Source organism: Acinonyx jubatus, chromosome C2 (genome assembly GCF_027475565.1).
Source record: "Acinonyx jubatus isolate Ajub_Pintada_27869175 chromosome C2, VMU_Ajub_asm_v1.0, whole genome shotgun sequence".
Taxonomy (NCBI): Eukaryota; Metazoa; Chordata; class Mammalia; order Carnivora; family Felidae; genus Acinonyx; species Acinonyx jubatus.
The window spans coordinates 118,579,661-118,605,278 of record NC_069384.1 but is presented as its reverse complement, the minus strand read 5'-3'; the positions used below and the strand labels follow the sequence as shown (position 1 = coordinate 118,605,278).

General features: G+C 41.6%; 1 protein-coding gene across 17 annotated transcripts in view; it reads right to left on the bottom strand.

The window, feature by feature from the left end:
- Positions 1-9,949: 9,949 nt before the first annotated feature.
- Positions 9,950-25,618, bottom strand: part of SLC9A9 (solute carrier family 9 member A9) — a 698,450-nt gene continuing 682,781 nt past the window's right edge. For 16 of the 17 annotated variants that reach the window (XM_053221337.1, XM_053221339.1, XM_053221345.1 and 13 more), the window contains 2 exons: positions 12,998-13,103; positions 9,950-11,647 (listed from right to left, as the gene is read on the bottom strand). In XM_053221337.1, coding sequence (XP_053077312.1) covers positions 11,420-11,647; positions 12,998-13,103 — 334 coding nt within the window. In that variant the 3' untranslated portion in view covers positions 9,950-11,419. The remainder of the gene's footprint in view (positions 11,648-12,997; positions 13,104-25,618) is intronic. The other variant, XR_008297954.1, reaches the window with a different exon arrangement.

Here is a 25,618-nt window from a genome sequence, read left to right as displayed (position 1 = left end):
CTCCTTAGCTCAGGATGGTGTATCAGCCTCAATGACCTGACTGCCAGGGAGTCTCATATTTTTATGGGGCTCCTGTATGTACAGAATTTGTTTTTCTCTTGTTAATCTGTCTTATGTCAATTTAATTATTAGATCATCCAAGAACCTTGAAGGGAAGAATGAAAATGTTTTTCGCCTCTATGCAATCCCTGACTGACCCAATAATCATCTCTTCATTTCTGGCTGGTGCATACTGTGGGGTGAGGGGGGGTGCATGGGTGGCTCTTGGTCAAGGTTTCACCAGGGAAAGGATGCACTTGGAGACCCATAGCCAAAGTTGACTGAGCCAAGGTTGGGCCAAATTCTGATGCAGTTCTCATCTTTGGAGCCAGTGTTATGAAAAGGAGCAATTTGAAGTGATTTGGCAGATGATGTTGCATGGTCACGGGGGCTTGGAGGGAGCAGTTATTTTTTCCTCTTTTGTTCAGGCAGCAGCTGTGGCTCCCTATAAATGATATCCCAAATGTGTTGTATGCCAGGGATTTAGAACTTGATGATTCACAGGTTTTGTGAGTTGGTGCTTTTGTAGCTGGACAGTGGTCTCAGAAATACATGTAGTTATAGTCTGAGGGTTGAGAATTGGCATCCTCAGCACCTCTCAGTTACTTTCTAGCCAATGAGCTCCTTCTTGCTCAAGGAAATATGATACCACTGGACAGGCCCTCTGCCCCTCCTGACACAGCTTCCTCCCATCCTTCTTTTTCGTTAGATTGTCCTCACCACGTTCCTAGCTTTTGCAGCCCATTCTAACCACCACTTCCTCTAGAAAGCCTTTGATGACTTTCTGCAACTGGATCATGTCTCTCCTTCCTAGAAAGTCCTTGTAATCTAGTGGTTCTCAACCTTGGCTGCAAATTTGAGTCATCTTGGAAGCTTCACGAACTCTCGTTGTTCAGGCCAAAGCCCAGACCAATGAAGTCAGAACCACTGGGCTTGAGACTCAGGCACCAGTAGATTGTAAATCTCTCCCAGTCAGTCCAGTGTGAAGCTAGAGTGGAGGAGCAGGACCATAATTCTTTTTCCTTTAAAGTTCCTCTTTAAATTTTTATTTAACTTTTTTAAAGTAGGCTTCACACCAACACAGAGCCTAACACAGGGCTTGAAATCACGACTCTGAGATCAAGGCCTGAGCTTAGATCAAGAGTCAGATGCTTTACAGGTGTGCTGTGTCAAAGGGACACATGCACCCCAATGTTTATAGCGGCGCTATCCACAATAACCAAAGTATGGAAAGAGCCCAAATGTCCATTGACGGATGAATGGATAAAGAGATGTGGTATATACATATATACAATGGAGTGTTACTCAGCAATCAAAAAGAATGAAATCTTGCCATTTATAACTACATAGATGGAACTAGAGGGTGTTATGCTAAGTGAAATTTCTCAGTCAGAGAAAGGCAAAAATCATATGACTTCACTCATATGAGGACTTTACGAGACAAAACAGATGAACATAAGGGAAGCAAAAACAATATAAAAACAGGGAGGGGGACAAAACATAAGAGACTCTTAAATATGGAGGACAAACAGAGGGTTACTGGAGGAGTTGTCGGAGGGGGGATGGGCTAAAAGGGGAAGGGGCACTAAAGAATCGACTCCTGAAATCATTGTTGCACTATATGCTAACTTACTTAGATGTGAATTAAAAAAATAAATTAAAAAGATAAAAACAAATAGAGTCAGATGCTTAACTGACTGAGCCACTTAGGCACTCCCTCTCCCCCCTTTAAGGTTCTTCTTAAACCTCATTCTGCTATGGATCATACAAGAGACCACTGTCTTCACTTTGTTCCTGTGCCCAGATTAGAAGCTTCCAGAAATCAGGGGCAGAGTTTTCTCATCTCTGTGTCCCTTTATAGCATCTAGCACATAGCTCAGTGAACTTGCATATTGTTTCTCCTGCTAGTCATTCACCCTGCCTTGGGTGACCACTGACCCCGATCAGAGAGGGTGTGGGTACTGTGGTTCCTGTGGTCATCATCACGTCCATTTCTGGATTCAAGGATTGGAGGTGGGGAAGTCAGATATGTGTGTGCTGAGATATGCCAAAAGTTCTGGTATTCCAGGACCTTTATCCATTAAACAAAGAATTATATTCTGCTAGAAAAAAATGTGCTTAAAGGTGTAGATGACTAGACTTCTTTCTGTCTGCTCAGAGTCATCTCTGAGATGCTCATTTGAGTCATCTTTGCAGCATAACAAACTAGTGGCTTAAAACCACAGTAAACATTTACTGTCTTACATAGTCTCTGTGGACCAGGAATCTGAGAGTGGCTTAATTGGGGCGGGGTTCTGGCTTAGGGTTTCTCATGAAGTTGCAGTAAAGTTGTCAACTAGAGCTTTGGTCATATGAAGGCCCGAAAGGGGTGAAGGATTCACTTCTAAGGTGGCTCATGCATATGACTGACAAGTTGGTGCTGATTGTTGGCAAGAGGCCTCAATTCCTTGCCACATGTTCTCCACAGGACTACTTGAGTGTCTTTAGAACATGGTAATTTATTTCCCCTGAGAGTGTTCCAAGAGAACAAGGCGTAAGCTGAAATGTCTCCTTTAATTATGTACTATTATGTCCACAATATCATATTGGATATACAGGTCAATGTGGGTGGGGACAACACAAAGGACTTTGCTTTTTCTTTAGGCAGGAGCAGTCATTTAAATGATTCTGCTTGATCCTGTATAGGATGAGCATATGATGTAGGCTGGCCAACTGGATAACTCTGTCCCTTGGGTGATAGGATGAGCATATGATGTAGGCTGGCCAACTGGATAACTCTATCCCTTGGGTGAATATTTTTGGTGTAAATGTGGGCATGTGTAGACACAAACTAGGCCAACCACTGTCATTCCTAGGATTTTGCTAGAGCATTTGAGAGAGAAGATGTCCTCTTGGTTTGGAGCTGCTGGCAGACATCTTTGCAGCTGTTGGTCCTGGTGAGAACAAGGCAAAAATGGAGAAGACCAGAGTAAGGAGAGAGAGAGAAAGGAAGCATGTTGATGGCCTGGTTTGTGCCCCAATATTTAGCTAACGTCCTCTCCTGGGCTTCTAAGTTATACACGTGAAGACATTTTTTCTTCAGCTAGATTGACCTAGATTGTGACCTCTTGGTACCAAATCAGTTCTGACTAATCCAGGGTCTGGAAGCCTGGGGCCTCCCAGCTTGTTCTGGTTCACTCTGCCCTTTATGTGGTCATTCTCCAGTTTCTGGTCTCTCTACTGCTTTTTTTAAATTATTAAATATTTTATTTATTTTTGAGAGAGAGAGAGAGAGAGAGAGAGACAGAGAGAGACAGAGCATGAGTGGGGGAGGGGCAGAGAAAGAGGGAGAGACACAGAATCCGAAGCAGGCTCCAGGCTCTGAGCTGTCAGCACAGAGCCGGATGCAGGACTCAAACTCATGAATGGTGAGATCATGACCTGGGCTGAAGTCAGATGTTTAACCAACTGAGCCACCCAGGTGCCCCTGGTCTTTCCACTGTAAACCCCAGGAAGCTGAGGTGTATTTGTGTAGTCTCTTGTCTCCAGTGTTGGGGCATCAAAGGTTCCTAGTGCATACCAACAGACTTGTGCTAATTCCTTCTGCAGCCTGGTATATGGGAAATAATCATGATCTTTGAAGCTATACAGTTCTGGATTCAAAACTCCCATCTGCCCTTAATCAACTGTGTGATCTTAGGCCAAGGGCTTACCATCTCTGTCTCCAAGGTCCCTGCACATAAAGCAGGGCTTGAAATGTGATGTTCCCAGGGCTCTCATGAGGATGAAATGAGATATCACACAGGGAAAAGTGAGGCCCATATCAAAGGGCCATTTTTTTCTTTTTTCCTTCTAGACATAGTGCCAGGTACAATAGAGCCCTACCTAGCCAGGATTTAATTCAGTTCAGTTCTGTTAAATTAGCATATCCTGAATGCTTGCATCTGCAAGATGATGAGTGGACAATGAGGTTTCAGAAGAGTGACCTGGTAATTTTGCTTAACTGAGGGCTGAGTTTCACCGTATGATCGCATTGCCTTAGGCCACGTTATGAATCTGATCTCTTGCACTAAATCCTTGCTGAAGCACTCCCCTCCCACTGACCAGGATGGGGAGTATTAGGGAGGATGCTGGCATTCAGAGAAGCTGATCCCTGTGGTGTGGTTCAGATGGTTCATTCCCCTCCTTCACCTACAGGCTGGCTTGTTGGAGCTCCCCTCTCCTCCCCATTCATTGCTAAAACTAATCAATCTGTGTGATGAGGTGAGCCAAGATGTCTCTGAATTGATGTGCTTCCTGGACTCTATCATTGCTCATCTGTTCCATCTTTATTTATCCCATTAATGATGCTGACATTGGCAATTCCTAACCTTGATTATCAGCAGTACATTGTAAGGGTTTAATAAATGTTTGTCAAACTGAATGAATGACAGGTTGATGGACAATATTTGGGAGATACATGGAACCTTCCGCAGGTAAGTTTCTTACTCCTTGCAACCTCCCCCACACCTAGTCTAACAGCTGCCCTGCTCTGAATAACAAACATCTGAAAGCTTCTTTGCTAATCTCACAAGTACTTTAAGATTTTGCTTCAGGGCCATCTTATGACATTAGTTATCCTTGAACTGTGGTACAGATGGAGAAGGGGTAGGAGACCAGATCAACACTCTGAGTAAATCAGAATATAGCAGGTAATGTATATTTTAGAAACAAATCCCTAAAGTGCTCCTTTCAAACACATTTGAATTCAGCAAATAATCTACCTGTTTCCTTAATTTTGTGTGAGCATTCCTCTTACAACCTTTGTCCTTCTGTTCCAGTCAAGAGGGAGATGGAGAGGGAGGGGAGGGAGATTAGATGAGGGAAGTAAAATCTCAACTCAGGGCAGACCTTCAGAATGGGCAGTCTGGAGGTCTCTGGTATGAGCTGAAACTACAGTTCAAAGGCAGAATTTCTCCTTCTTCCCAGAAGCCTCAATTCTGCTCTTACAGCCTTTTAGTGGATTCAATCAGGCACACCCAGATTATCTAACATAATCTCCTTTACTTAAAGTCAACCGATTATGAATGTTAATTACACCTACAACACACACATGCATAGCAACACCTAGATTAGTATTTGATTGAATAATTGGGGATTATATGCCAGCCAAGTAGACAGGTGAAATTGGCCATTACAGTTGAGGAGAGGTTGGGCAGTTGTATAAGGCCAAAAATACAGTAACAGTAGAAATCAACATTTTTTCTGCATCTAACCCTTGTCCCATGGGAATGCCAGATCTCCCTATAAGGGATTCTCCAAGGTTTATTTCACAGGTGCATACTCTGTCCACCCACTGGATTTTGCACTCCTCAGTTCTCCATTCTGTTCCCTCTTTCTTCTTCTTGTCAGTGGTTTACCCAGGGTTTGAATGAAAATAATCTGTGATGCCTTTTGAAGAAAAATATGCTCATCCACGCAGAGATTCTGGCATCGTCTTTTCGTGGGGAGGGCATACTGGAATTTCTTTGCAGGAGTTAGAGAAAGGTGAGGAAGTTGTGGCATTTGAAAAACTCTTTGGTAAAGCTGTGATGCAAACCTCATCCTTCCAAATACACATCTTTAGGCTAGACCTTTTCCTTAAACTTCAGATCTGTGTAAACAACATCTGGACATTTCCATGCAGCTCTCCCTAAGAACCTCAGGCTCAACATGTCCAGAGTTGAATCTGTTGGCTTTTCCCCAAATCTGTTCCTCTTCCCAATACCCTCAATGACTGGAACCATCCACCTGCCGTCATGTAAGCCTTAAACTTGGGGTCATTCTGGGCTCTTCCAGCTTCCTCACTTTCCATGTCCAATCAGTTACCAACATTGTAGATTCTAGCTCTGAAACTTACCTGGAACCTCTCCTTTAGTCCATTCTTCCCGATTCTGCCTTATTTAAGTTTCTCATCATCTCTCTCCTGGGCTATTGAAATAGCCTCTTGACTGGGCTATTATGCCTTCTCTAGGCTTACTTGTACTCCATCTCCCCACAATCTATGTAATTATCTTTCCTGTTTAAAATATTTCAATAGCTCCCCATTCTCACAGGATCATGGCTCAGACTCCTTAGTTTGATCCATACCTCCAGAATTATCTCTTATACTCCCATTCCTACCTGCAAACAAAAACAACCTATATGGTAGCCATGTGGACTAAATTATATGTAGTTCCTCTAATGTGCCAGGCTGCCTCACACCCCTTCGTCCATGCTGTTCCTTTTAACTGGCAGGTTCTTCCCATATTCTAGTGATCAGTCTTACCTCCTGCCCCACAGACCAGCACCAATCATATCTGCTTGGCGAAACCCTCTCATCTTTCAAGATCTCACATGTAACTTCTTCTTTAAAGCCTTTCTTGACCATGCCCCCTCCCACACCCCCATCTTGAAGCCACTTTCAGAACTGACCATACATGAATATGGTATCATTATAAAAATTAAAAATAAGGTGGATAAACCAAAGGCTCTCTTGATTCAGCCCTTGTAATTGCACTCCCCTCTTGGTTCTCAGTCTTTCATGGATCTTTCCAGACTGTTTTTCACTAACAATTTATCTTGGAAATATTTCCATGTGAGTGCATGCATATGGACCCATTCTACACAGAGTGTAATTGCTGCAGAGAATTCCCTAGTATGAGAATATTGTGGTTCCCTTATGCTATTGATGGATATTCTCCTCCCCAATATTTTGCAATAACAGTGCCACAGTGAATATCATTTTGTCTGCTTCTTTATGCATAAATGCTAAGTATTTGTTTTCTACACAGATACCTAAAAGTAGAAGTCTGGATAGAAGGTATACATATTTGATTCTGCATATTCTTTCCATATTTTTATGTCTGGTTGAATGTTTTAATTTTTCATGCATTGGTAAGAGTTCTTTGTGTATTTTGAACAATAATCCTTAGTCTGATATACACATAGATGCACACACAAATGGAAGTATGTGCGCATGTGTGTGTGTGTATTTCTCCAAGTTTGTTTCAAATTTTGCTTATTGTCTTTGTCGTAAGAAATTTTGTGTTTTTATGCAAATTTATCACTTTTTGTTTTGGGTTTGTGTCTTTCTCATGAAAACTGTTCATATGCCAAGGTTGTTTACATATTCTTTTTTAATTTTGTTATCCTATAGGTTTTTTTTTTAACACTTAGCTGTTTAAATTACTTGCAATTTAGTTTTTTATGTTGTAGGGTATTACCTGATATTTTTCTTTTTCCAAATTGAAAGTCAATTTGTCTGCATTACTTACTGTGTAATAGCCCATTTATTCTCAGCCCAAATTTAAATGCCATTTTTTAGTAACTAAATTTCTAACTATATTCATGAAGCTGCTTCTGTACTTTGTAGTAGATTTTCTTGACCTCTTTCCTTATTTCTAGGTCATTACCACACAGTTTTGGCTACCGTAGCTTTATTGTATGTTTTGGTATCTTATAAGGAACCTATCATTTTTTAGCAGTCTGTCTTCTCCTACCAGATGTTTGATGGATGGGACGGAGTCATATTTGTCTTTGAATTTTAAGGACCTTTTATGTAGTTTTCATCCATGTTTGTTGGATGGTGCAAATGAATAAACCCAGAAGCTATTGGTACTATTGATGCTACACTTTATATTCTCAAGGTCTCAAAGATCATTGTGAAAAATAACAAATTTTTTAGTTTTTATTCCACTTCCTATTATAGTTCAGTACTTCGATGAGTTATTCATAGGACTCTTATTATTATTTAATTTGTTTTTGAATAAATAATTCGTCCATAGTGTACAAAACCCCAAAGGCACAAAAGTGATAAATTAAGTCTCCCCTCAGTTCTTAAGAGGAAATTATACTACCAATTTCATCTTTAACCTTCCAAAATGGCAGCATACCATCTACTCTGTTCTGCACTTTGCTATTTTCATTTAACAATACATCCTAGAGATCATTCCATACCAGTACATGTGATATTGTCTCATGAGATGGCTGTGCTGTGTTTTATTTAACCAGCAATTCAGTTGTTCCAATAAATATCCTTTGTATGTATAATAGTCTCAAATATCTAGAAGTTTTGCACATGAAATCGGTGGGTCGAATGGTATTTGAATTTTCAGCTTTGATTTATACCATTAAATTGCTCTCCAAACAGTTTCTAGAAACTTCATGAATGAAGACCTTAATGGCACTTCCCATCAGGCTTCTGACTTGCTCAGGCATGTACTGAGTACCACGGGGACACTACAGAGGGTCTAGCTGGGAGACTGACAGTGAGTGGAACTCTGTGTGTGTGTGTGTGTGTGTGTGTGTGATGTATACTTGGTAAGAAGCTCAAGGAAAAACCATAAATCAATTAATTAATTAATTAGAGTCCTGTTTAAAGCTCTAATAATGAGTGCAAGCATTAGTGGTTTGAATAAAGCTCCTTTGCCTTTATTATTCATTAGAAACTGGCAGTAAATAATAGGTTTGAATTTCACAGTCCTCATGCTGCTAATCAAAGCACAGAGATCTTAAGATCATAAATTATTATCCCTCACAACAGGACAATAAAGGAAATTTGGTTTTATGAATTGCTAACTGGGACACTGGCTAGCCTCTCTCTGGGTCTTGGGCTGATTCAGAGGGAAGGAGGCTGGTAATCACATCTTGAAACTGGAACACTGTCTTATAGATCAGGTGGGGCACAATTTCCTCAAACTCATGATATTTTACTTACCTGGAGTCAGGGGGACAAGTGGTCCGACCCAGATTAAACAGCCGCTTATTCTCCTTGTTGGCCGTGGTTCATGATGGTCAGCTGGAAAGGGTATTTTTCTAAGCAGGAAGAAGGCTTTCCTGTGGGCAGGAGGCTGTTTTTGCTGTGCCCTCTTGGGGAGTTGGTGCTGGGTTTAGATTGCATGCCTTCCTCTCCCCACTCCTTCTCATTTCCATCTCATATGTCATTTTTCTCTCTACTCCTGCCTCCACTAATGTTAGTCTGTTTTGAGAGGAACTTCTCTTTCCCTGGTGTGTCTTTCTCCACACGAAGCAGCAAAACACCAGGTTCTTATCTCTTCTTTTCGCAGGATGAGGACAGAAAGAAGATGAATCCTTATCTTCTGACTTGCCTTTTTATTCCTCCCCCCATTTTTGAGGCTTTCCATGATTGTGTGTGTATGAAAGTGTGAAAGGAGGAGGCTGTTCCACTCTGCCTGCCTTAGCTCTCCCTTCTCTGGCTGGCACACCCTCCCAGCCCACCAGTGTTCTCTTTCTTTCAGTGGCTTGTGTGCCAGTCTCTATGGCTTTTCCTGGGCCACAGGACCCTTGTATCTCTCTTACATTACCTTTCAGTGCCTACTTCACCTGGCATTTCAAGTATAAAGGCTTAGAACTGCCAATTAGCATGAGCAGAGAAAATGTCTTTATCTATCATGTATCTATCTATCTATCATCTATCTACCATCTATAATCTATCTATTTTAGGGGGAGAGAGAGAGAGAGAGAGAGAGAGAAAGAGAAAGAACGCTAGAAAGTGAGCATGTGAGTGGGAGAGGGGCAGAGGAAGAGAGACAGAATCTCAAGCCTGTTAGAGGGCTCAATCCCATGACCCTGGGATCATGACCTGAGCCAAAATCAAGAGTCAGAAGCTAAGCTGACTGAGCCACCAGGTGCCCGAAAATGTCTTTAAATAAAGCATTGGTTGGGGCGCCTGGGTGGCGCAGTCGGTTAAGCGTCCGACTTCAGCCAGGTCACAATCTCGCGGTCTGTGAGTTCGAGCCCCGTGTCAGGCTCTGGGCTGATGGCTCAGAGCCTGGAGCCTGTTTCCGATTCTGTGTCTCCCTCTCTCTCTGCCCCTCCCCCGTTCATGCTCTGTCTCTCTCTGTCCCAAAAATAAATAAATGTTGAAAAAAAAATTAAAAAAAAATAAATAAAGCATTGGCCAACACAATCATACTTTATGACAAAAGTTTATTAGGATTAGGTCAAATAGAAAACTTCATGCTTTGCCATTTACATATTTACCCGGAATGACCAGATTATACTTAGCTGAGTATAAAACAGTTTGTGCCCCTGGATTCAACTGTTTGGAAGAAAATCAATATATGTAGCAGTGTGTCTGACACCACCATGGTTAATAGCCTAACAACTGGTTAGCAAAGCATATGTTATTTTCAAGCTTTGGGCCTGAGGAAGACATTCCCTACCTCCTTCAGAAACAGACCCATCATAGCCTGGGCACCTAAGACTAGAGCCTGCTTTTTCGGAGTCTAATATTAACATCTGTATTTCAAGAGAAGCTAGGCTTGAGGTATCTTTATGGCTTAAAAGGCACAGATCATGCAGCTGAATTAAAAGCTATTGTGTCGGTCTGTCTGTCATGGGCTATGAGCCATATCTTGTAAGAGGAGTCCCCAGGCTGCATCCTTGAGTCTTCAGTATGGTCTATGCATCATCGGCTCTGCTCCTCTAGCTTCTGCTCTTGCTAATCAGCTGTGGGTGTTGGGTCTGGAAGACGGGTTGGGACTCCTGCACTGTCTCCTGCCACGTGGAGAACAACCTGTGCTGTGGAATCTCATTACTCAGCGTACAGAGGGGACCTGCCACAGGGCTAAGGAGTGACTCAAATGCAAGCAAGGACGGGGAGCCTTGTTCTTCAGGTAAAATATAGTATGGAGAAAAGAAAACTGCTCTTCCTGGAAGGGTCCTACCAAGTTGGAAAACGGAGCTGCATTTAGCGCAGGGTACACCCAGCTGGAACTAACCCTTTGATTCATTCCATGGGAGAAGCAGCTTGACAAGAATGCCCATGAGAACAGTGGGTCGCCACACGGCACGGCTTCTGTGAGGCCATCAGCAGTGGTATCGATCCCTTGTCTGGGCTTTGCAAATAGCCCTGAGGTCATTAAGGGCAGGTGGGAGTCTAGGTCTTTATTAATATACAAATAATCAGGTACTAAATAACTTGGCATAACCTCCAGCTTAGAAGCCAGATGTTTATGCTCAGAAACTTTTTTCCTTATTTTTAAACTCTCCCTAATGAAGGGAATGAAATCCAAAATTGAAGCGAAGGCCTGGAGAGCTGCCTACTGAACGGAAACCCCTCAGACACAAGGGTATCTGTTCCTCCCTTAACAGCAGCGAGACTCCTGACTCTCGCTTCTCTGCCCTTCCCACCCCACCCAAGTCGCTAATAAAAATGGCTGCTGTCAAAAACTTAAATTCAGTTGCATAATAGAGAGGGGTGATAATAAATTCTCATTTCTTTAGGCACCAGAGGATACTTGTGACAAGGTTTTGATTCTCTTCAATTTGTGCTCTTACTGCATTTTCCAGCTTCTATTCCCCATGCTGCCTCCCCAGCTTGGCTTGTATCTCTCAGTGAGCCTGGCATTACTTGTGATTACGTCTGCACTGTTCACCACTAATTCAGCTGGGACTGACCCGGAGTCTGCTCAAGCTTGAGTTCGTAGCCTCCTAGGCCGAGATCCCCCTCGTAAATGTTGTCTTTGCTTGGAGTCTGCGGTGAAGCTTTCTGGTCCAGACCCAGCCCTGCAGGAGGACTGCAGGGCGAGGTAGCTTGCTCCTGGTAACTCATGGCCAGTTCGTCCTGATTCACAATGCATTCTACATCTTCCTCTTTTAGCTGCTCCTGGATTTTGGGAAGAGAGAGAAGTCACTTCATGATGAAGAAAGCAAGAGCAGTCTGACAGTGTTAGAAAGTAGGGTGTTTGTTTTCCTTTCTTAATGGCCCTGTCTTGCCTTGGCTGAGGTACCTGCTGCAGGCAGGTGTCGCGTTTCCATGTCCGTGGGCATGGTGGAGCATTTCCCCTGGAAGACCTGGAGGCATAACACAGCCATATGGGGCCTCCAGGCCTAAGGTGAGAATTGGTAGAGAGCGCGTGCTAACCGAGTGCCTCCTTGGGTTAAGGGAGTTAAAATAAAATTCAGTGGATTTCTTGAACTGGTACATAACTAGGTTGAGAGGAGTCAGGAGTTAGGAGAATCTTGGCACCTCAGAGTACGGAATGATTCTCAGTGTTGGTTTTGGAACACTCCTGCCTATCACGAAATTCTCAAAAGGCAGTTTCTGTTACATTTTATTTGAAAAGTGTGTCCTCACAGCATGCTTCTTGGGATGGGTATCACAAAGCTAAAAATGGTTGGAAGTCACCATAGTAGATAATGGCAGAAACTAACTAGATCTGACCAACGTAGTTTTCCTCAGACAGAGCTTTCCTTGAAGGAAAGAATTAAGATTTCAACTCTTCCTTCATTGGCTTTGGGAAGACCATACAAAATCACTCATAGAATGAGCCCTGGCTAGGTGACTGAGGTCAGTGGTTTCCAACGTTAGGCCGTTGAATCCCTTGGAAGGCTCATGGAAGCACAGATACTGGGCCCCAAGCTCAGAGTTCTGAGGTGGGGGGGGGGGGGTGCTGATAATTTGTATTTCTAGCAAGTTCCCAAGTGATACTGAGGCTGCTGGTCTGGGGACACACTTTGAGAACCACTGCCTTAGGCCATTGTGTCCTGAGCACATCTGAGACACATTTTTCTCTGTTTATGCAAGGGAGTGCATAAACCTCCAGCTGGACAACCTCCAGGGGCGCCACACACTCCAAGGCTTTGCTCCTCTCCAATCCCTGATGCTGGTTTGTTTGTAATGATTCTAATTGCTTTTCAGCATTTTTTATTCCACTCCCTTGAGCTATAAAGCACAGGCCTAATATTCAAAACCTCAAAACACAGCAGTTTGTGAGGACATGTTACTTCTTTTATGTTTTCTAAATTCATTTTATGGTTAAAAATATTGATTAAAAAAATTGTATTCTTAAAAGAAGAATGAGCCCACATAAGCAACATCTGAAAGGAAAAGAGAAATGCTTCTTGGTGCAGTGAATTTTAAAACGCTTCCTCCTCAAGCTGGGAAGTAATAGCCCTGAGGTTCCTGGGCTCATCGGTATTCACCAAGCCCGGCCCACTCCGGGCAGTTACTCACCCCATAGGCCTGAGGACTGGTGAGCAGCCGGGAAATTGGCCCGCACCATTCAGGTAACGTGGTGGTCAACGGAGGACCAGAGTGGGTTAAAATTGGTTTCAGATATCTGTAAGGCCTGTTAAGGAATACTTGCCAAAAGGAAGTTAGAATTTAGTTTCACACACAGCACAAACCTTTGCATGCAGTGAAAGAGACAGTTATGTTCACCTTTAAATCCCCTACTCCCTCATTTAGGAGGCAATTTGGCCTGCAAAAATTGCTGTTTATAATCTTTGCTCCACACACTTTTCCAGCCCTCCTGGAGGTCTTTAATCATGAAGAAATGGGGACTGGGCCAGCCAACATCAGAGAGAGGGGTGAATGTTCCTCTTCTCCTCCCCTCCCCCCACCAATGTCTCATCTGCTTAGAGAATGCATTCTTAAGAATTATCTTAAAACAATAGCATAAAAGATTGTGTTTTCTTAAAACTGCACACATAGCTTAAACCTCCAGTAATTTTCACAAAGAAGCAAGAGGTATTTCATAAAATGTTCAGTCACTTTAGGACTGGGTAGTGAACATTGATTGTTTTCCAAAATACTTTATTTTCACTATTCAACACAGGCACTTTATACTTCATACATCAATGCGCTTCTATACAAAATTATGTAAATAAGCTGGTGCCAAGTTCATTCTATTGTCTAGCACCTGTCTTTCTTATCACTTCATCCCAAAGTGCTCTAACAAGTTAAAAGAAAACCCTGTTCATCTAAAGCTGTTATATTTTCCTCCAATCTAGCAATAGTGAAACCCCTAGAGGCTGCCTCAGGTTGCCTTATTATTTCTTTTTTTTGATCAAAGGAAAGTAGTGGAATTATTTCCCCATTCCATCAGACACAACTTTTAAGCTTTATATTAGTTCCTCTGCTGGAGAATATTTCACCTCATCAACTTTATGAAAAGCTATAATAAATAGAGAAAAGGAAAAAATGGAAAGCGGTTAACTTCGTTTGGCTTGTGAAAATCTGAAGTCATCCCCAGGCACTAAGGATGTGAGAGGACCTTGGAGATGGCTCTCCTGGAACCCATCTATATCTGGACACCACTCTGTCCTTCCTGTGATGCCCGAGCATGTGACAGCAGAGGGAGATGCAGCCTACAGGGGCCAGGAATCTTGTTGCCTCTGGCTTCAAATCCTTCCCCATCAAAGTGGTGAAACAGGAGATACTCATGAACACAGTCTAGTTATGATGCAAGGAGAGCTGCTTAAGAGCATCTATAATTCCAACTGAAAATGGAAAACTTGGCAATTCCTTTCACACGGGCAGCTGTTGTGCTCAGTGAAGGACCAGGGAAGATGTCAAAGTTCAGAGCCTGGCATTCCCTGTGACATTTTTTGAGTATGTCTGTGACTCTGGAAAGCCTGTGATGGTCTTCCATTAATTTTCATTAAAATTGTTATTTCCTTCATTGTATGGATGAATGAATGGAAGCCTAGAGACATAATGATATTAAGTAATCCAAAAGCTCCCATTGCTATTTGAATCTGCCACCATCATCACTACCAAAAGATAAATGAGCAGGGCAGAATCATGCATGTGACCAGCTGGTTCTCTAGAGAGAAACGTTTGCAGACCTTATCCCTGCTGACGAGCTGTAGACCTTCTCACATAGGGGCATGTGAGGATACATGGTCTTATTAGGGTTTATGGTGTGAACAGGTGAGCAAAAAATACTTTTGTAGGGAGGTGAGATGGGTAAGATAGATGTATAACTGTAATGTGAATCAGGGAAAATCCAGCCAATTTTTTTTCAAGATGGAAAAGTGACAGTAAGTATGCAACATTTTTAGAGATGTCATATTAAAAACAAAAACAAAGGGGCGCCTGGGTGGCTCAGTCGGTTGAGCAGCTGACTTCGGCTCAGGTCATGATCTCATGGTCCGTGAGTTTGAGCCCTGCGTCGGGCTCTGTGCTGACAGCTTGGAGCCTGGAGCCTGTTTCGGATTCTGTGTCTCCCTCTCTTGACCCTCCCCCGTTCATGCTCTGTCTCTCTCTGTCTCAAAAATAAATAAACATTAAAAAAAAAATTTAAGGGGCGCCTGGGTGGCGCAGTCGGTTAAGCGTCCGACTTCAGCCAGGTCACGATCTCGCGGTCCGTGAGTTCGAGCCCTGCGTCAGGCTCTGGGCTGATGGCTCGGAGCCTGGAGCCTGTTTCCGATTCTGTGTCTCCCTCTCTCTCTCTGCCCCTTCCCCATTCATGCTCTGTCTCTCTCTGTCCCAAAAATAAATAAAAACGTTGAAAAAAAAAAGAAAAAAAAATTAAAAAAAAAATTTAAACACAAAAACAAACCTGAAGAGATTTGTCAAGGCTTTAATTGTTTCAGAGAGGCCTGGGCAACTTTCTCTATTTGAGGTTCTCAGAATATTGAAAAATTAAATTATATAACACCAAAATAATGTTACAAAAGTAAGGCACAAATTTAGAATTGTGTAATGGACATTTTCTTGTTTTAATCCTGATGAGGTATCTCTTTAAGTCTACGTGTAATGTTACTGGAGCTAACACTTAGAGGCGAAATTTTAGTTTTTTTGAATGTGAGGCCTGGACCCCAGGGGGTACCATTTGGCCTCTTTTGGATAGGTTCTGGGATTTTTGACTCTCAACGCCTTGGCATAACTGTCGTCTCTGCCACTTTCTGACTGTGTGAACTGTGGTCTAGTTATTTACCTCTGTGAGCCTCAAGTATTGTTGTGAATATTAATGGGAAACAACATTATGCAAAAATGTTTTTAAACTCTATGTGCTATTCACATGCTATTTATTTTGTTTTAAATAATTATTTTCTAAGCAATGCTTCTGAGAAACTTTTGTCTTGATCATTGTTCAGATAATAGTGGGGAGATGGAACTGAGGGTAGAGAGGAGAAAATGGCACTCCAGGCATTTGGTGTGGCCTTGGGGGTCACAGACTAGTTAGCAGGTGGGACATTTAAGGTACCCCTACATCAAAAATGGCTATTTGGGTCAAATTTTGTTGTATAGGCAGCTAGTGTGAGGTGGTAGGTGACAGGTGGGCAGAATTTATTGATGTATGACTCTTCTAGGAAACTGATGATGTTGTTTTTGCTGCTCTGATGTCTCAGTAGCTGTGAGTTCAAAGGAATGAGGCATACCCTGTGTGGCAGTGAGCGGAATGTGCAAAGCACCACCCCTAGCCATGGTGCATGTGCAGCAGAATCTATGTCAAACATCTCGGTTTGCCCAGTGCTTGTCATATATCCTGTGCTCAGTGGATGTTTGTTGAATTTCTGATATAGGAAACTACTCTAGGGTGGTATGAGTGATGGAAGTAGATCCTGGGTAACTGTGACAAGAGAAGATGAAGGGGGCAGATAATAGCCAACGAACGAGGTTTTTCTGAGGATAAGAGGCTAAGAAAGGTTACGTTGAAGATGGACCTCTTGGGCCTGAGTTATTAGACTGAGGGGACCATGAAAAAAGACTGGTAATGGCATGAACTGAAGTGGTTAAAAAATAATCTGGTTTCTTATTCATTTGCTCCTTCATACGCTCACATGTTTTTGTTTTATGTGCCAAACTGGTGAGGCATCCACACAAGGACATGGACAATTAATTGCATTATAAAATGGAAAGCTCCCTGGTGTCCACACTGTGGTTTCCTTGAGGGCAGGCCTGTTCTGTTCACCTGGATACAGTGCTTCGCACATTTTAGATGTTCAAGAAATAGCTGTTGAATTAATGAAGACAACAGGCTCAGAGAGAGGAAAAGAATTGCTCAATGGAACCCGGCCAGATAGTTAATGGCAGCACTGGGCCTGTGATCAAGGACATTTCCATCACACAGGGCATCTTTCTTCTGCTACAGAGACACTGAATGACAGGTCTCATCTGATTGGACAGCTGATTTGGAATTGAGGAATCCATGATTTTCCGAGTTCTTTATTGCTGAGCACTGTCTGGAAAGTGGCTGGATCTCCAGGGTTACCTTAATTATTAAAGAGTAAGAAAACTCTTCTGATCTACAAAAAAACCCATGCTGCTGATTTCGCAAAATGTGTTATTTTTTTCATCAAGTTCTAGTATATGTTTGGGGAGGGAGATTCCCTGTTGGGTATTTTTGGTACAGCTAGTTTTGCTTCTCTAATAAGCTAGAAATGTATCGAGATGAAATGTGAAGCTCTGGGGGGAAGAAAACAATGACTTTTCCCATCTAAAGGGCCTAGGTTTGGGAATAGCAGTTTGGTTCAGGAGATGTAAGTAAAAGCTGGAATTCCATCCAGAGTTAACACATGTGCAATAAGGAAGACAATTAACAGATGCCCTTTTCTTTTTTGACCTGAGCTATCAGAAGGTCCAGAGCTAAATTTAATGCTTAACTGAACTAACATCTAAAATACCCGGCAACACTGATTTCTTTGTCTTTTTTGTTTGTTTGTTTTTAATTATTTTAAATCCTCATGTTTTACCCATTAGTTGCCAAAACTAATGAGTGTACAGCCTGCTCATATGCTTCATATGACATGGTCTTACCTAGACTAGTGAGATGCAAAACCCCAAGCAAAGATGCAGCTCTACAAATTAGTATCTGCCCCTTTGAGGAGACTAAGCCCCGTTGCCCCCTACCATGGACTGAATGTCTGCATTCTTCCCAAATCCATATGTTGAAGTCCTAACCTTCAATGTGATTGTTTTTGGAGATGTTCTTTGGGAAGTAATTAGGGTTAGATGAGGTCATGAGGGTGGCCTCCATGATGGGATTACTGCCCTTATAAGAAGAAATACCAGCGTTTATTTGCTCTCACTCTAAATGTCCACAAAGAAGAGGTCATGTGAGCATAAGTGAGATGGTGACCATCTGCAAGCCCAGAAGAGAGTTCTTACCAGAACCTAATCATGCTGGCACCATGATGTCAGACTTCTAGCCTCTAGAACTGTAAGAAAATAAATGTCTGTTGTGTAAGCCACCCAGTCTATGGTATGTTGTTATGACAGCCTGGGCAGACTAACACACTCCCTCTCTCTGGACCTCTTTAAAAATCTCTGAGAGTCCTGAAGACCTATGTTCTATCCTGGCTTTCTCTAAACTTGCCTCATTCTGAAGATCATCTTGGACACTTGTTAAGAATTCAGATATCCCAGGGGCACCTGGATGGCTCATTCGGTTAAGCGTCCGACTTTGGTTCAGGTCATGATCTCACAGTTTGTGAGTTTGACCCCTGCATCAGGCTTTGTGCTGACAGCTCAGAGCCTAGAGTCTGCTTTAGATTCTGTGTCTCCCTCTCTTTCTGCTCCTCCCCAACTCATTCTCTCTCTCTCTCTCTCTCTCTCTCTCTCTCTCTCTCTCCCTCTCTCTCTCTCTCTCAAAAATAAATAAACATTAAAAAAAATTTAAGAGTTCAGGTTTCCAAGTCCTGCCCTGGAGATTCTGATTTGGCAGGTCTAGGAAGTGGCCTGGGACTCTGTATTTTACAGATAGTCTATATTTTAAGTGCCCCAGATGACTGGTGATTAGGCAAGGTTGGAACACGATTCTCTCTGGAGTGTTACCCTCCATAGGAGATTCAAATTTTAAATAGGAAGAAAAAGAACATAGTGTCTTACATCTACAAAGCCATCATTTTTAGGGTGAAGATAGTTATGAGGTAAGCCCATTTGGCCCAGAACCCAGGCCTATCTAATGTAATGACCTTTGCCATTTGTTCCATCTTGTCTGGGGGATGGGTCGGATAGTTGGCTCAAAAAGATGAAGCCTTGATGATGTTACACTTGAGATTGAATTAATGAAGTGTCATGTCTGAGCTTGTGTAGGAAGACTTTGTGTATATTGGGAGCATTTGCATGTGCTTGTATGTATAAGTTTGACAAATGGTCTTGCTATCTGAATAAAATACTCATCACTGCACAGCTGTGTCAAGAACAAAAGCGCATTTAGCTCTCTATAGGCTTTTCAGGAATATACTCTGTGCTCTTTCATTTATAAAACATTTTCATATGTCTTATTTTCTCCTTACAACTGTAGGTAGGAGCTATAGTCCCATTTTACAGATCAAGAAATGTATAAACAGATGGTTTTTCAATTCTCTTCTAATCTATTCTTACCTCCTTTTCCAGGGTGCATTTAGCTTCCAGTTCTGGCTTGCCATCAGATAGTCAGGGATCAATGACAGGTGGGTGGGGAAAGATAAGTACATCCTGTAGTGGAAACCAACCTTGCCCTCTAAGCCCATACATGCCGGCAGAAAACCAGGTCCCACTTACTATTGACTTTCTGAGTCCCACACTGTTATTTGAGTCCCACACAGCATCCATGAACAAAGCCAGTAAAGGATACACAAAATTTTACATATCCTATCACTCTTTGCTTCTAATATACAAATTACACCCCTTCTGCTTTGTTTCCCAGGAAATATGGCCTAACAAATTGACTGTGTTTTCCTTCTTTCCTTTGCATATATCACATTTCACAATTGAACACTCACTGTCTTGCCATTTTGGGTGAGTCTGCGATGAGCCATTCTGCAGAGAGCTGGCTGGAGGTTCAGGATGGAGGAAGGCTCTAAGAGCCCAAAAAAGAAGCCTTCTTCTTTGAGCTATTTCATCTCTCCGTTCTCTCTACCTCGAGGGAGGACTTCCAATTTTGTACCAGGCACTTTCAGAGAACATAGGAGTAAGATCCTGTCTTTGCAGCAGTCACTCTATTTCAAGAACAAGCTATCAAGATGGCACCTTCTACTAGGCTATTCATGAAGTTATGGTTTTAAAATAAGGAAAAGGCAGAAACCCTCTTTCTCTACACAGATGAACGTATACTTCTTTGGTTGACAATTCTAACCTTTACTATCTTAAAGGAAATTGCTCTAGACAACTGCTGGGGCAGAAAGAAAACAGCAAATGCTAGAATAAACACCTGATGCATAAGCAGAATTGCCTGCAGTAAGCCAGCAAGGAGTGACCGTATCCCCCTTCGGCCTGGTCTCTGAGCTCTGCTACTCATATGTCTAATCGGTGAATGGCTCTCCTTTCAAGGCCAAGCTGGTATGTCCCTTTCTCCCAGCAACTTTCTCAGACATGCCATGCTGAGCTGCTTCAGTTCCATGGCTGTTCTGTAGCAATGTGTATCTATCTCTCTGGTAGCATTTATCACATTGTCTGGAAGCTAATTGTTTACATCTCCATCTTCCTCTAAGCTCCTTGAGGGCAGGAACTTTATTATTATTTAACAAAATATTTATATTGTAGAATGGAAAAGGGATACATCAAACCTCACCAATCCAATATATAGCCTAATGGATCATTATAAAGCAAGGAAATCACCCAGACCAGGAAACAGAATTTTGTTACCCAGACCTGAGGCCCCTTCCAGGTATCTCATCCTAATGCAAACTCCATTCTTTCCCCACAAAGAACTACAATCCTGATTTGTACACTAATCACTTCCTTGAGCTTTTTTTCCCCTTTAATGTTTATTTATTTTTGACAGAGAGGGAGAGACAGAGCATGAGCAGGGGAGGGGCAGAGAGAGAGGGAGACACAGAATCCAAAGTAGGCTCCAGGCTCTGAGCTGTCAGCACAGAGCCCGATGCGGGACTCGAACTCACGAACCGCGAGATCATGACCTGAGCTGAAGTCAGACACTCAGCCGACTGAGCCACCCAGGTGCCCCATTAAATGTGTTATTTCTTTTAATCTGTAGATTCCTCCTCCACCCTTTTAACTTCTTTAAAATTTATCTGCTGAAGAACCTAGGCAATTTGACCTGTGGACTTCCCATAGTCTGAATTTTGCTGATTGCAAACTCAGGTGCTGCCCAGCATGTTCCTCTGCCATTGGTACTTCCTGTAAGTTCCTAGCTGGATCCAGAGATTGGATTCAGATTCTCTTCCATCCCGTTGGCAAGAGTGAGAAAGGCACCTCATATCTGGTTGTGCCTCTTGGTGTGATTTGAGCAGCCTCTAATGTGTAATGCCTATATCTATTTGCTCACTGGGGATTGCAAATAGTGAAATTCTAATTATATATTTTTTATTATTTTATTAGTAGAATCCTTTTATAAAGAGACATTTTTCATTTATTCTATTGAGATATTCAGTGAATAGTCAAAATAGGAAAGACAAGATAAATGCCTGATTTATTCCATCTATTTATCAGTTTTCCAGATGTTTGGTTATCATCCTCTGAAAAGGACTGATTCTTTGTTTAAATATCATTATAAAGTAATGAATTTAAATGAATTTGATTGCAATTATTATCATTGTTGAAATGCAAACTGACCCATAGTTGGTCAATGGGAGTCTTTTCAAACTGACTCCTGAGTCCTATTGACATGATGCCAGTATCTTTGATAGCTTCTTTCTCATCTGTATGACAACTTGTTCTAGGCTCATCTTGAACATTGCTTGTTTCTGACCTCAAACCAACCATTTCTCCAAAATTCTCTGATTTCTTTTAGTGAGAAATGGTATTTTAACAGCAAAATCTGGGTGCCAAGGGTTACAGTTTATAGTGAGGTACTGTTAAGTGTTCAACAACTGACTCTTTTTTTTTTTTTTTTTTAAAGCTAGATTTGTAGCATTTCCCAGTTTCCATGGTATAAACACTCCCATTATGGCTGATTTCAATATGTCAACATGAAGTCCCTGAACGTGGAGTTGGGACAAGATTTGTACAATCTGTTCTCACCAGTTAGTGCAGACCAGCTTCAACATGCCACTGGTTATATATCTCATGAGTTACTATGGATACGTCCAATTCAAGTTCAAGATTCAAGTTCTGATTCTCAAGGACATAAGGAATGGTAGAATTAGAATAGTCCATAATTACTCATTTGTTTTATCCTTTATTAAATATATAGTAGTCTCAGAATAATAATAATACTGATAGAACCACCATAAAAATTACATGATACTTTAAAAAACTTCTGCATATCCTCCCTATATTCTAACCTCTCATTTAAAAAAAAAACCCTATTGTGCAACTATATGTAGTTATACTATATCTACATTGTCAGATCATATAGCCATTACATCCTACACCCTCTCTCTTAGCTCTTGTTTAGTCCTAGCTCCCTGGGTAACTATATACTTAATGCTCACCTTCCTGCCTTATGTCAATGTTTTTCTAGTCATTTTGATTGTTTGAAGCTTGTTTTTTATTAGATTCCTCAGGAAGAACTCATGGAAAAATTCTTGAGTTCTTGAATACTGATACCAAATTGTGCCTTGTATATTTTGAAACTCTGTTTTTCTGGAAACAAAATGATTGGCTTATCACTTTCCTTATTTGATTATCTTACATATGTTTCTAGTTTTTTTTTTTTTTTTGACATAAGTAGTTGCTACTGAAAAACATAATGCAAATACAATTTTCTTTTCTTTATAAACCACATGGGCTTTTTTTCTAGATGCCAAAAAGACATTTTATTTAAAGTTCATTAATTTTAGTAAATTTTTTCTGATGTTGGTTGTTCTAGGTTGATAGTCTCAGGTACATGGTGTGATCTTTAAAATGGGTAGTTCCAAATGTTTTAAATGTGTTGTATTTCAGCAAAGTTCTCCTGCATTAATACTTGTTCTGTTTCTTTGCTTTGCTTTTTTTTCCTCAGAGACTCCTATTTTCTGGATGTTTAATCTTTGGCTATCTTCAATATTTGTCACTTTCCCTTGAATCCTTTTTATCTTTTTCTTCATTTCTGTTTGATGTAAAATTTTTTTCTTTCCTTTAACCTACTATTAAGGTATTATCTGTTGTGTTTATTTACTTTTTTATTTCTTCTAATTTACTATTCATTTCTGATATGAGCTTTTTCTTCATTTTAAATTATTTTCAGGGTTTTTTTCTAATTCTGATTCATGTTGTTCCTTTATGTCATCATTTTCTTACTGTTTTAACTTGTTTTATTATAGGATATTATAGTGTTGACCTAGTTGTGGCATGTCCCTCTGGCATGCTTTGACTGTCAATAGGGATATTATTCTGTTATCTCCTTTTTTTCTTACAATAACTCTCTATGGGATTTGACTTCTGTACTTTTCTGTTGTTGTTTTTTTTAATCTAAAATTAGTTTTCCTTAACTTATAGAAGGAGGCACTATTCAGGAAAGCTTTTTCAACTTCATAGGGCTCTCTCCTCTGTTGTTTTTATATAGTGGTAAGCATGAGATTTTCTCATCTGTTTTCCTCCTCAGCTGATCTGGACCTTGTCTTTCCTTCGTCACTATTGTCTTTGTCCAGCTCAATTTTGATTTTACTCCGGGTAGCTACTCTTGAGTGCAGGACCCTGATCTTGAAGGGCACCCTGGTGGATCCATTTTGAGAGCTCCTGACTGCTCCAGCCCTTAAGTCCTTCTTACTGGGACCTTTCATTTACTCCTGGTAGAGAGGGCAATACCCCCAACCCCACTCCCACTCCAGTTTCAGAGATGTTTATCAAATTAGCCCAACTACCCTCTTCAGGAAATACTATTGACTATTTAGGAGTTCTTCTGTTTTCAGGTCCATCACATACTACCCTAATTGCTTCCTTTTCCCCCCTTCACAGACACTTGTGTTAATGGTGGTTTGTCTCTACTCACTTGTAACTTGGGCTTTGTGAGAAAACTTGTTTTCTCAAAACTAGTTTTGATTTGAATGTGTCCATGGATTTTTGGTTTTATTATCTAATTATTCTGCCTATTTTTATGTAGGCATTTGGAGGGATTGAAAGACTGCTGTTGATGCTTCCCAGAATGGAGAAGTGGTTCTTCACCTTCCTGGCCTTGGACTGAGAGCTTTGAAAATTTGCCCACGTGCTCATCATTTGCATACAATTTCACATGACGTTTCAAAGTGTTCCCAGAGGTCTTGAAATGCATCCATGCTCCTCTAGAGGTCCTGAGCTAGGAAACTCTGGTCAGGATCAATTAAGTATTAAGAATGAGGACAGACTAAAGGCTGATAAAGTGGGGTACTTTTTACACTATTTGTATTGGAAGTTGGTTTTCTCAGTGATATCTCTAAGATCTACCTATCAAATGTTAAGATAATTCTATTTGGTTCTTTGGTTCCAGACAGACAATCCAGAGACAGAAAAAGGGCAGTGGAGTTTGTGGAAAGTTTAAAGGAAAGACCAGAGTGGTAGGATGCCGAAGCAACCAACATAAGTAGGGCAAGTGGACATCAGATAAACAAGGGGAATGTTGGAATCATGAGGCTGGAGATAAACCTGAGAGCTCATTTGATCCACAGTCTTAGTTCTTAATAGAAAAGAAAGTCTAAACCTGGGGTTTTCTCCAAGTGTGGTTACTTGACCATTTGCACTGGAATTTCCTATTTTGCTTGTTAAAATGCAGATTCCCAGGTCCTTGACTATGACCTGCTTGGGTGGGAGTTCTACTAATCTGCATTTTACCAATCCCCTAAAAACCACCGGTCTAAGTGATGCAGAGAAGAATGGCATCTGGTCTCATGAAGGACTCTGGATGTGGAGGTGCCACATTTATGAACTGCATAGTATAATAATAATAATATTTATATCACCTTTATTATTGTTTTTTTCTCCTACTATTGTGTCCTCAAGAATTTTCTCTTTGGACACAGGAGATCAACAGATTTCCAGTGATTTTTCCTGACTATCACATGCATTTGAAATTCACTGTGCCACACGGAACGCTACATTTGGCTCAAGTTGTTTTGAGAGAAAAGAGTTCTGGAGTAAAATGTTGCTGCTATTCACACGGAATAGGTCTTGGCTTTTAGTGGCCTCTGGTTAAAGGAACTGCCACCCAGATCCAGACCCCCTCTGTCAGCTCACAATGATTTGACAACAGACCTTTATGGGTCACCTCCCTGGCGGTGTGTCAGAGAACTGGGCTTTGGGAAGTAATTCTACTCCAGCATTCCAAGTCTTCACTCTGGTTTGGAGGGAAATTTCTACTTGATTTCTTCCTCCAGCATTGATTGCATATGGTTTTATGAATGCTGGAGCCTCAGCTGGCTACCCCAGTATTCACATTTAAGACATAGGTGGCCAGCCCCGCCCTAGCCCTCTCTCAAGTCCCAGAAGAGTGTGTGTCTGAGGGGGACTGGTCTCCATGTAAGCATGGACAGGGATTCCTTGGGAATGCATAACTGTTCTCATCTTCTACCCCTGGGGAAATAGGAACAGTCCATTCTGTATCGGCAAGTGGAGCCTATGGGTCAGGACTCTCAGAGCATGAAGTTAAAGTAAAAACTACCTTCAATACTTTCATGGAAAGGGAGATAGCAGACACCAAATACAGATGGCTGAGGTTCTGGCTGCTGTGATTGTTTCTCAATTCGAGCAAAAGTCTCCAACTCTTTATGCCTTGATTTTCTCATTTCTAGTAAGACACATGGTGCTATGTTAGGTGTTGGTTGGGTAACTATTTAGCGATTGCAATTACCTTGTGTATTAGTTTCCCAGGACTGCCATAGCAAAATACCACAAACCACGTGGCTTAAACAACAGAAATGTATTGTTTCACAGTTCTGGAGGCTGGAAGTCTGAGATCAAGGTATTGGCAGGCTTGGTGCTGTCTGAGGGCTCTGTCCCATGCCTTTCTCCCTGGTTAGGGCCAGCAATTCTTGGTGCTTGTTGGCTTGTAGCTGTGTTACTCCCATC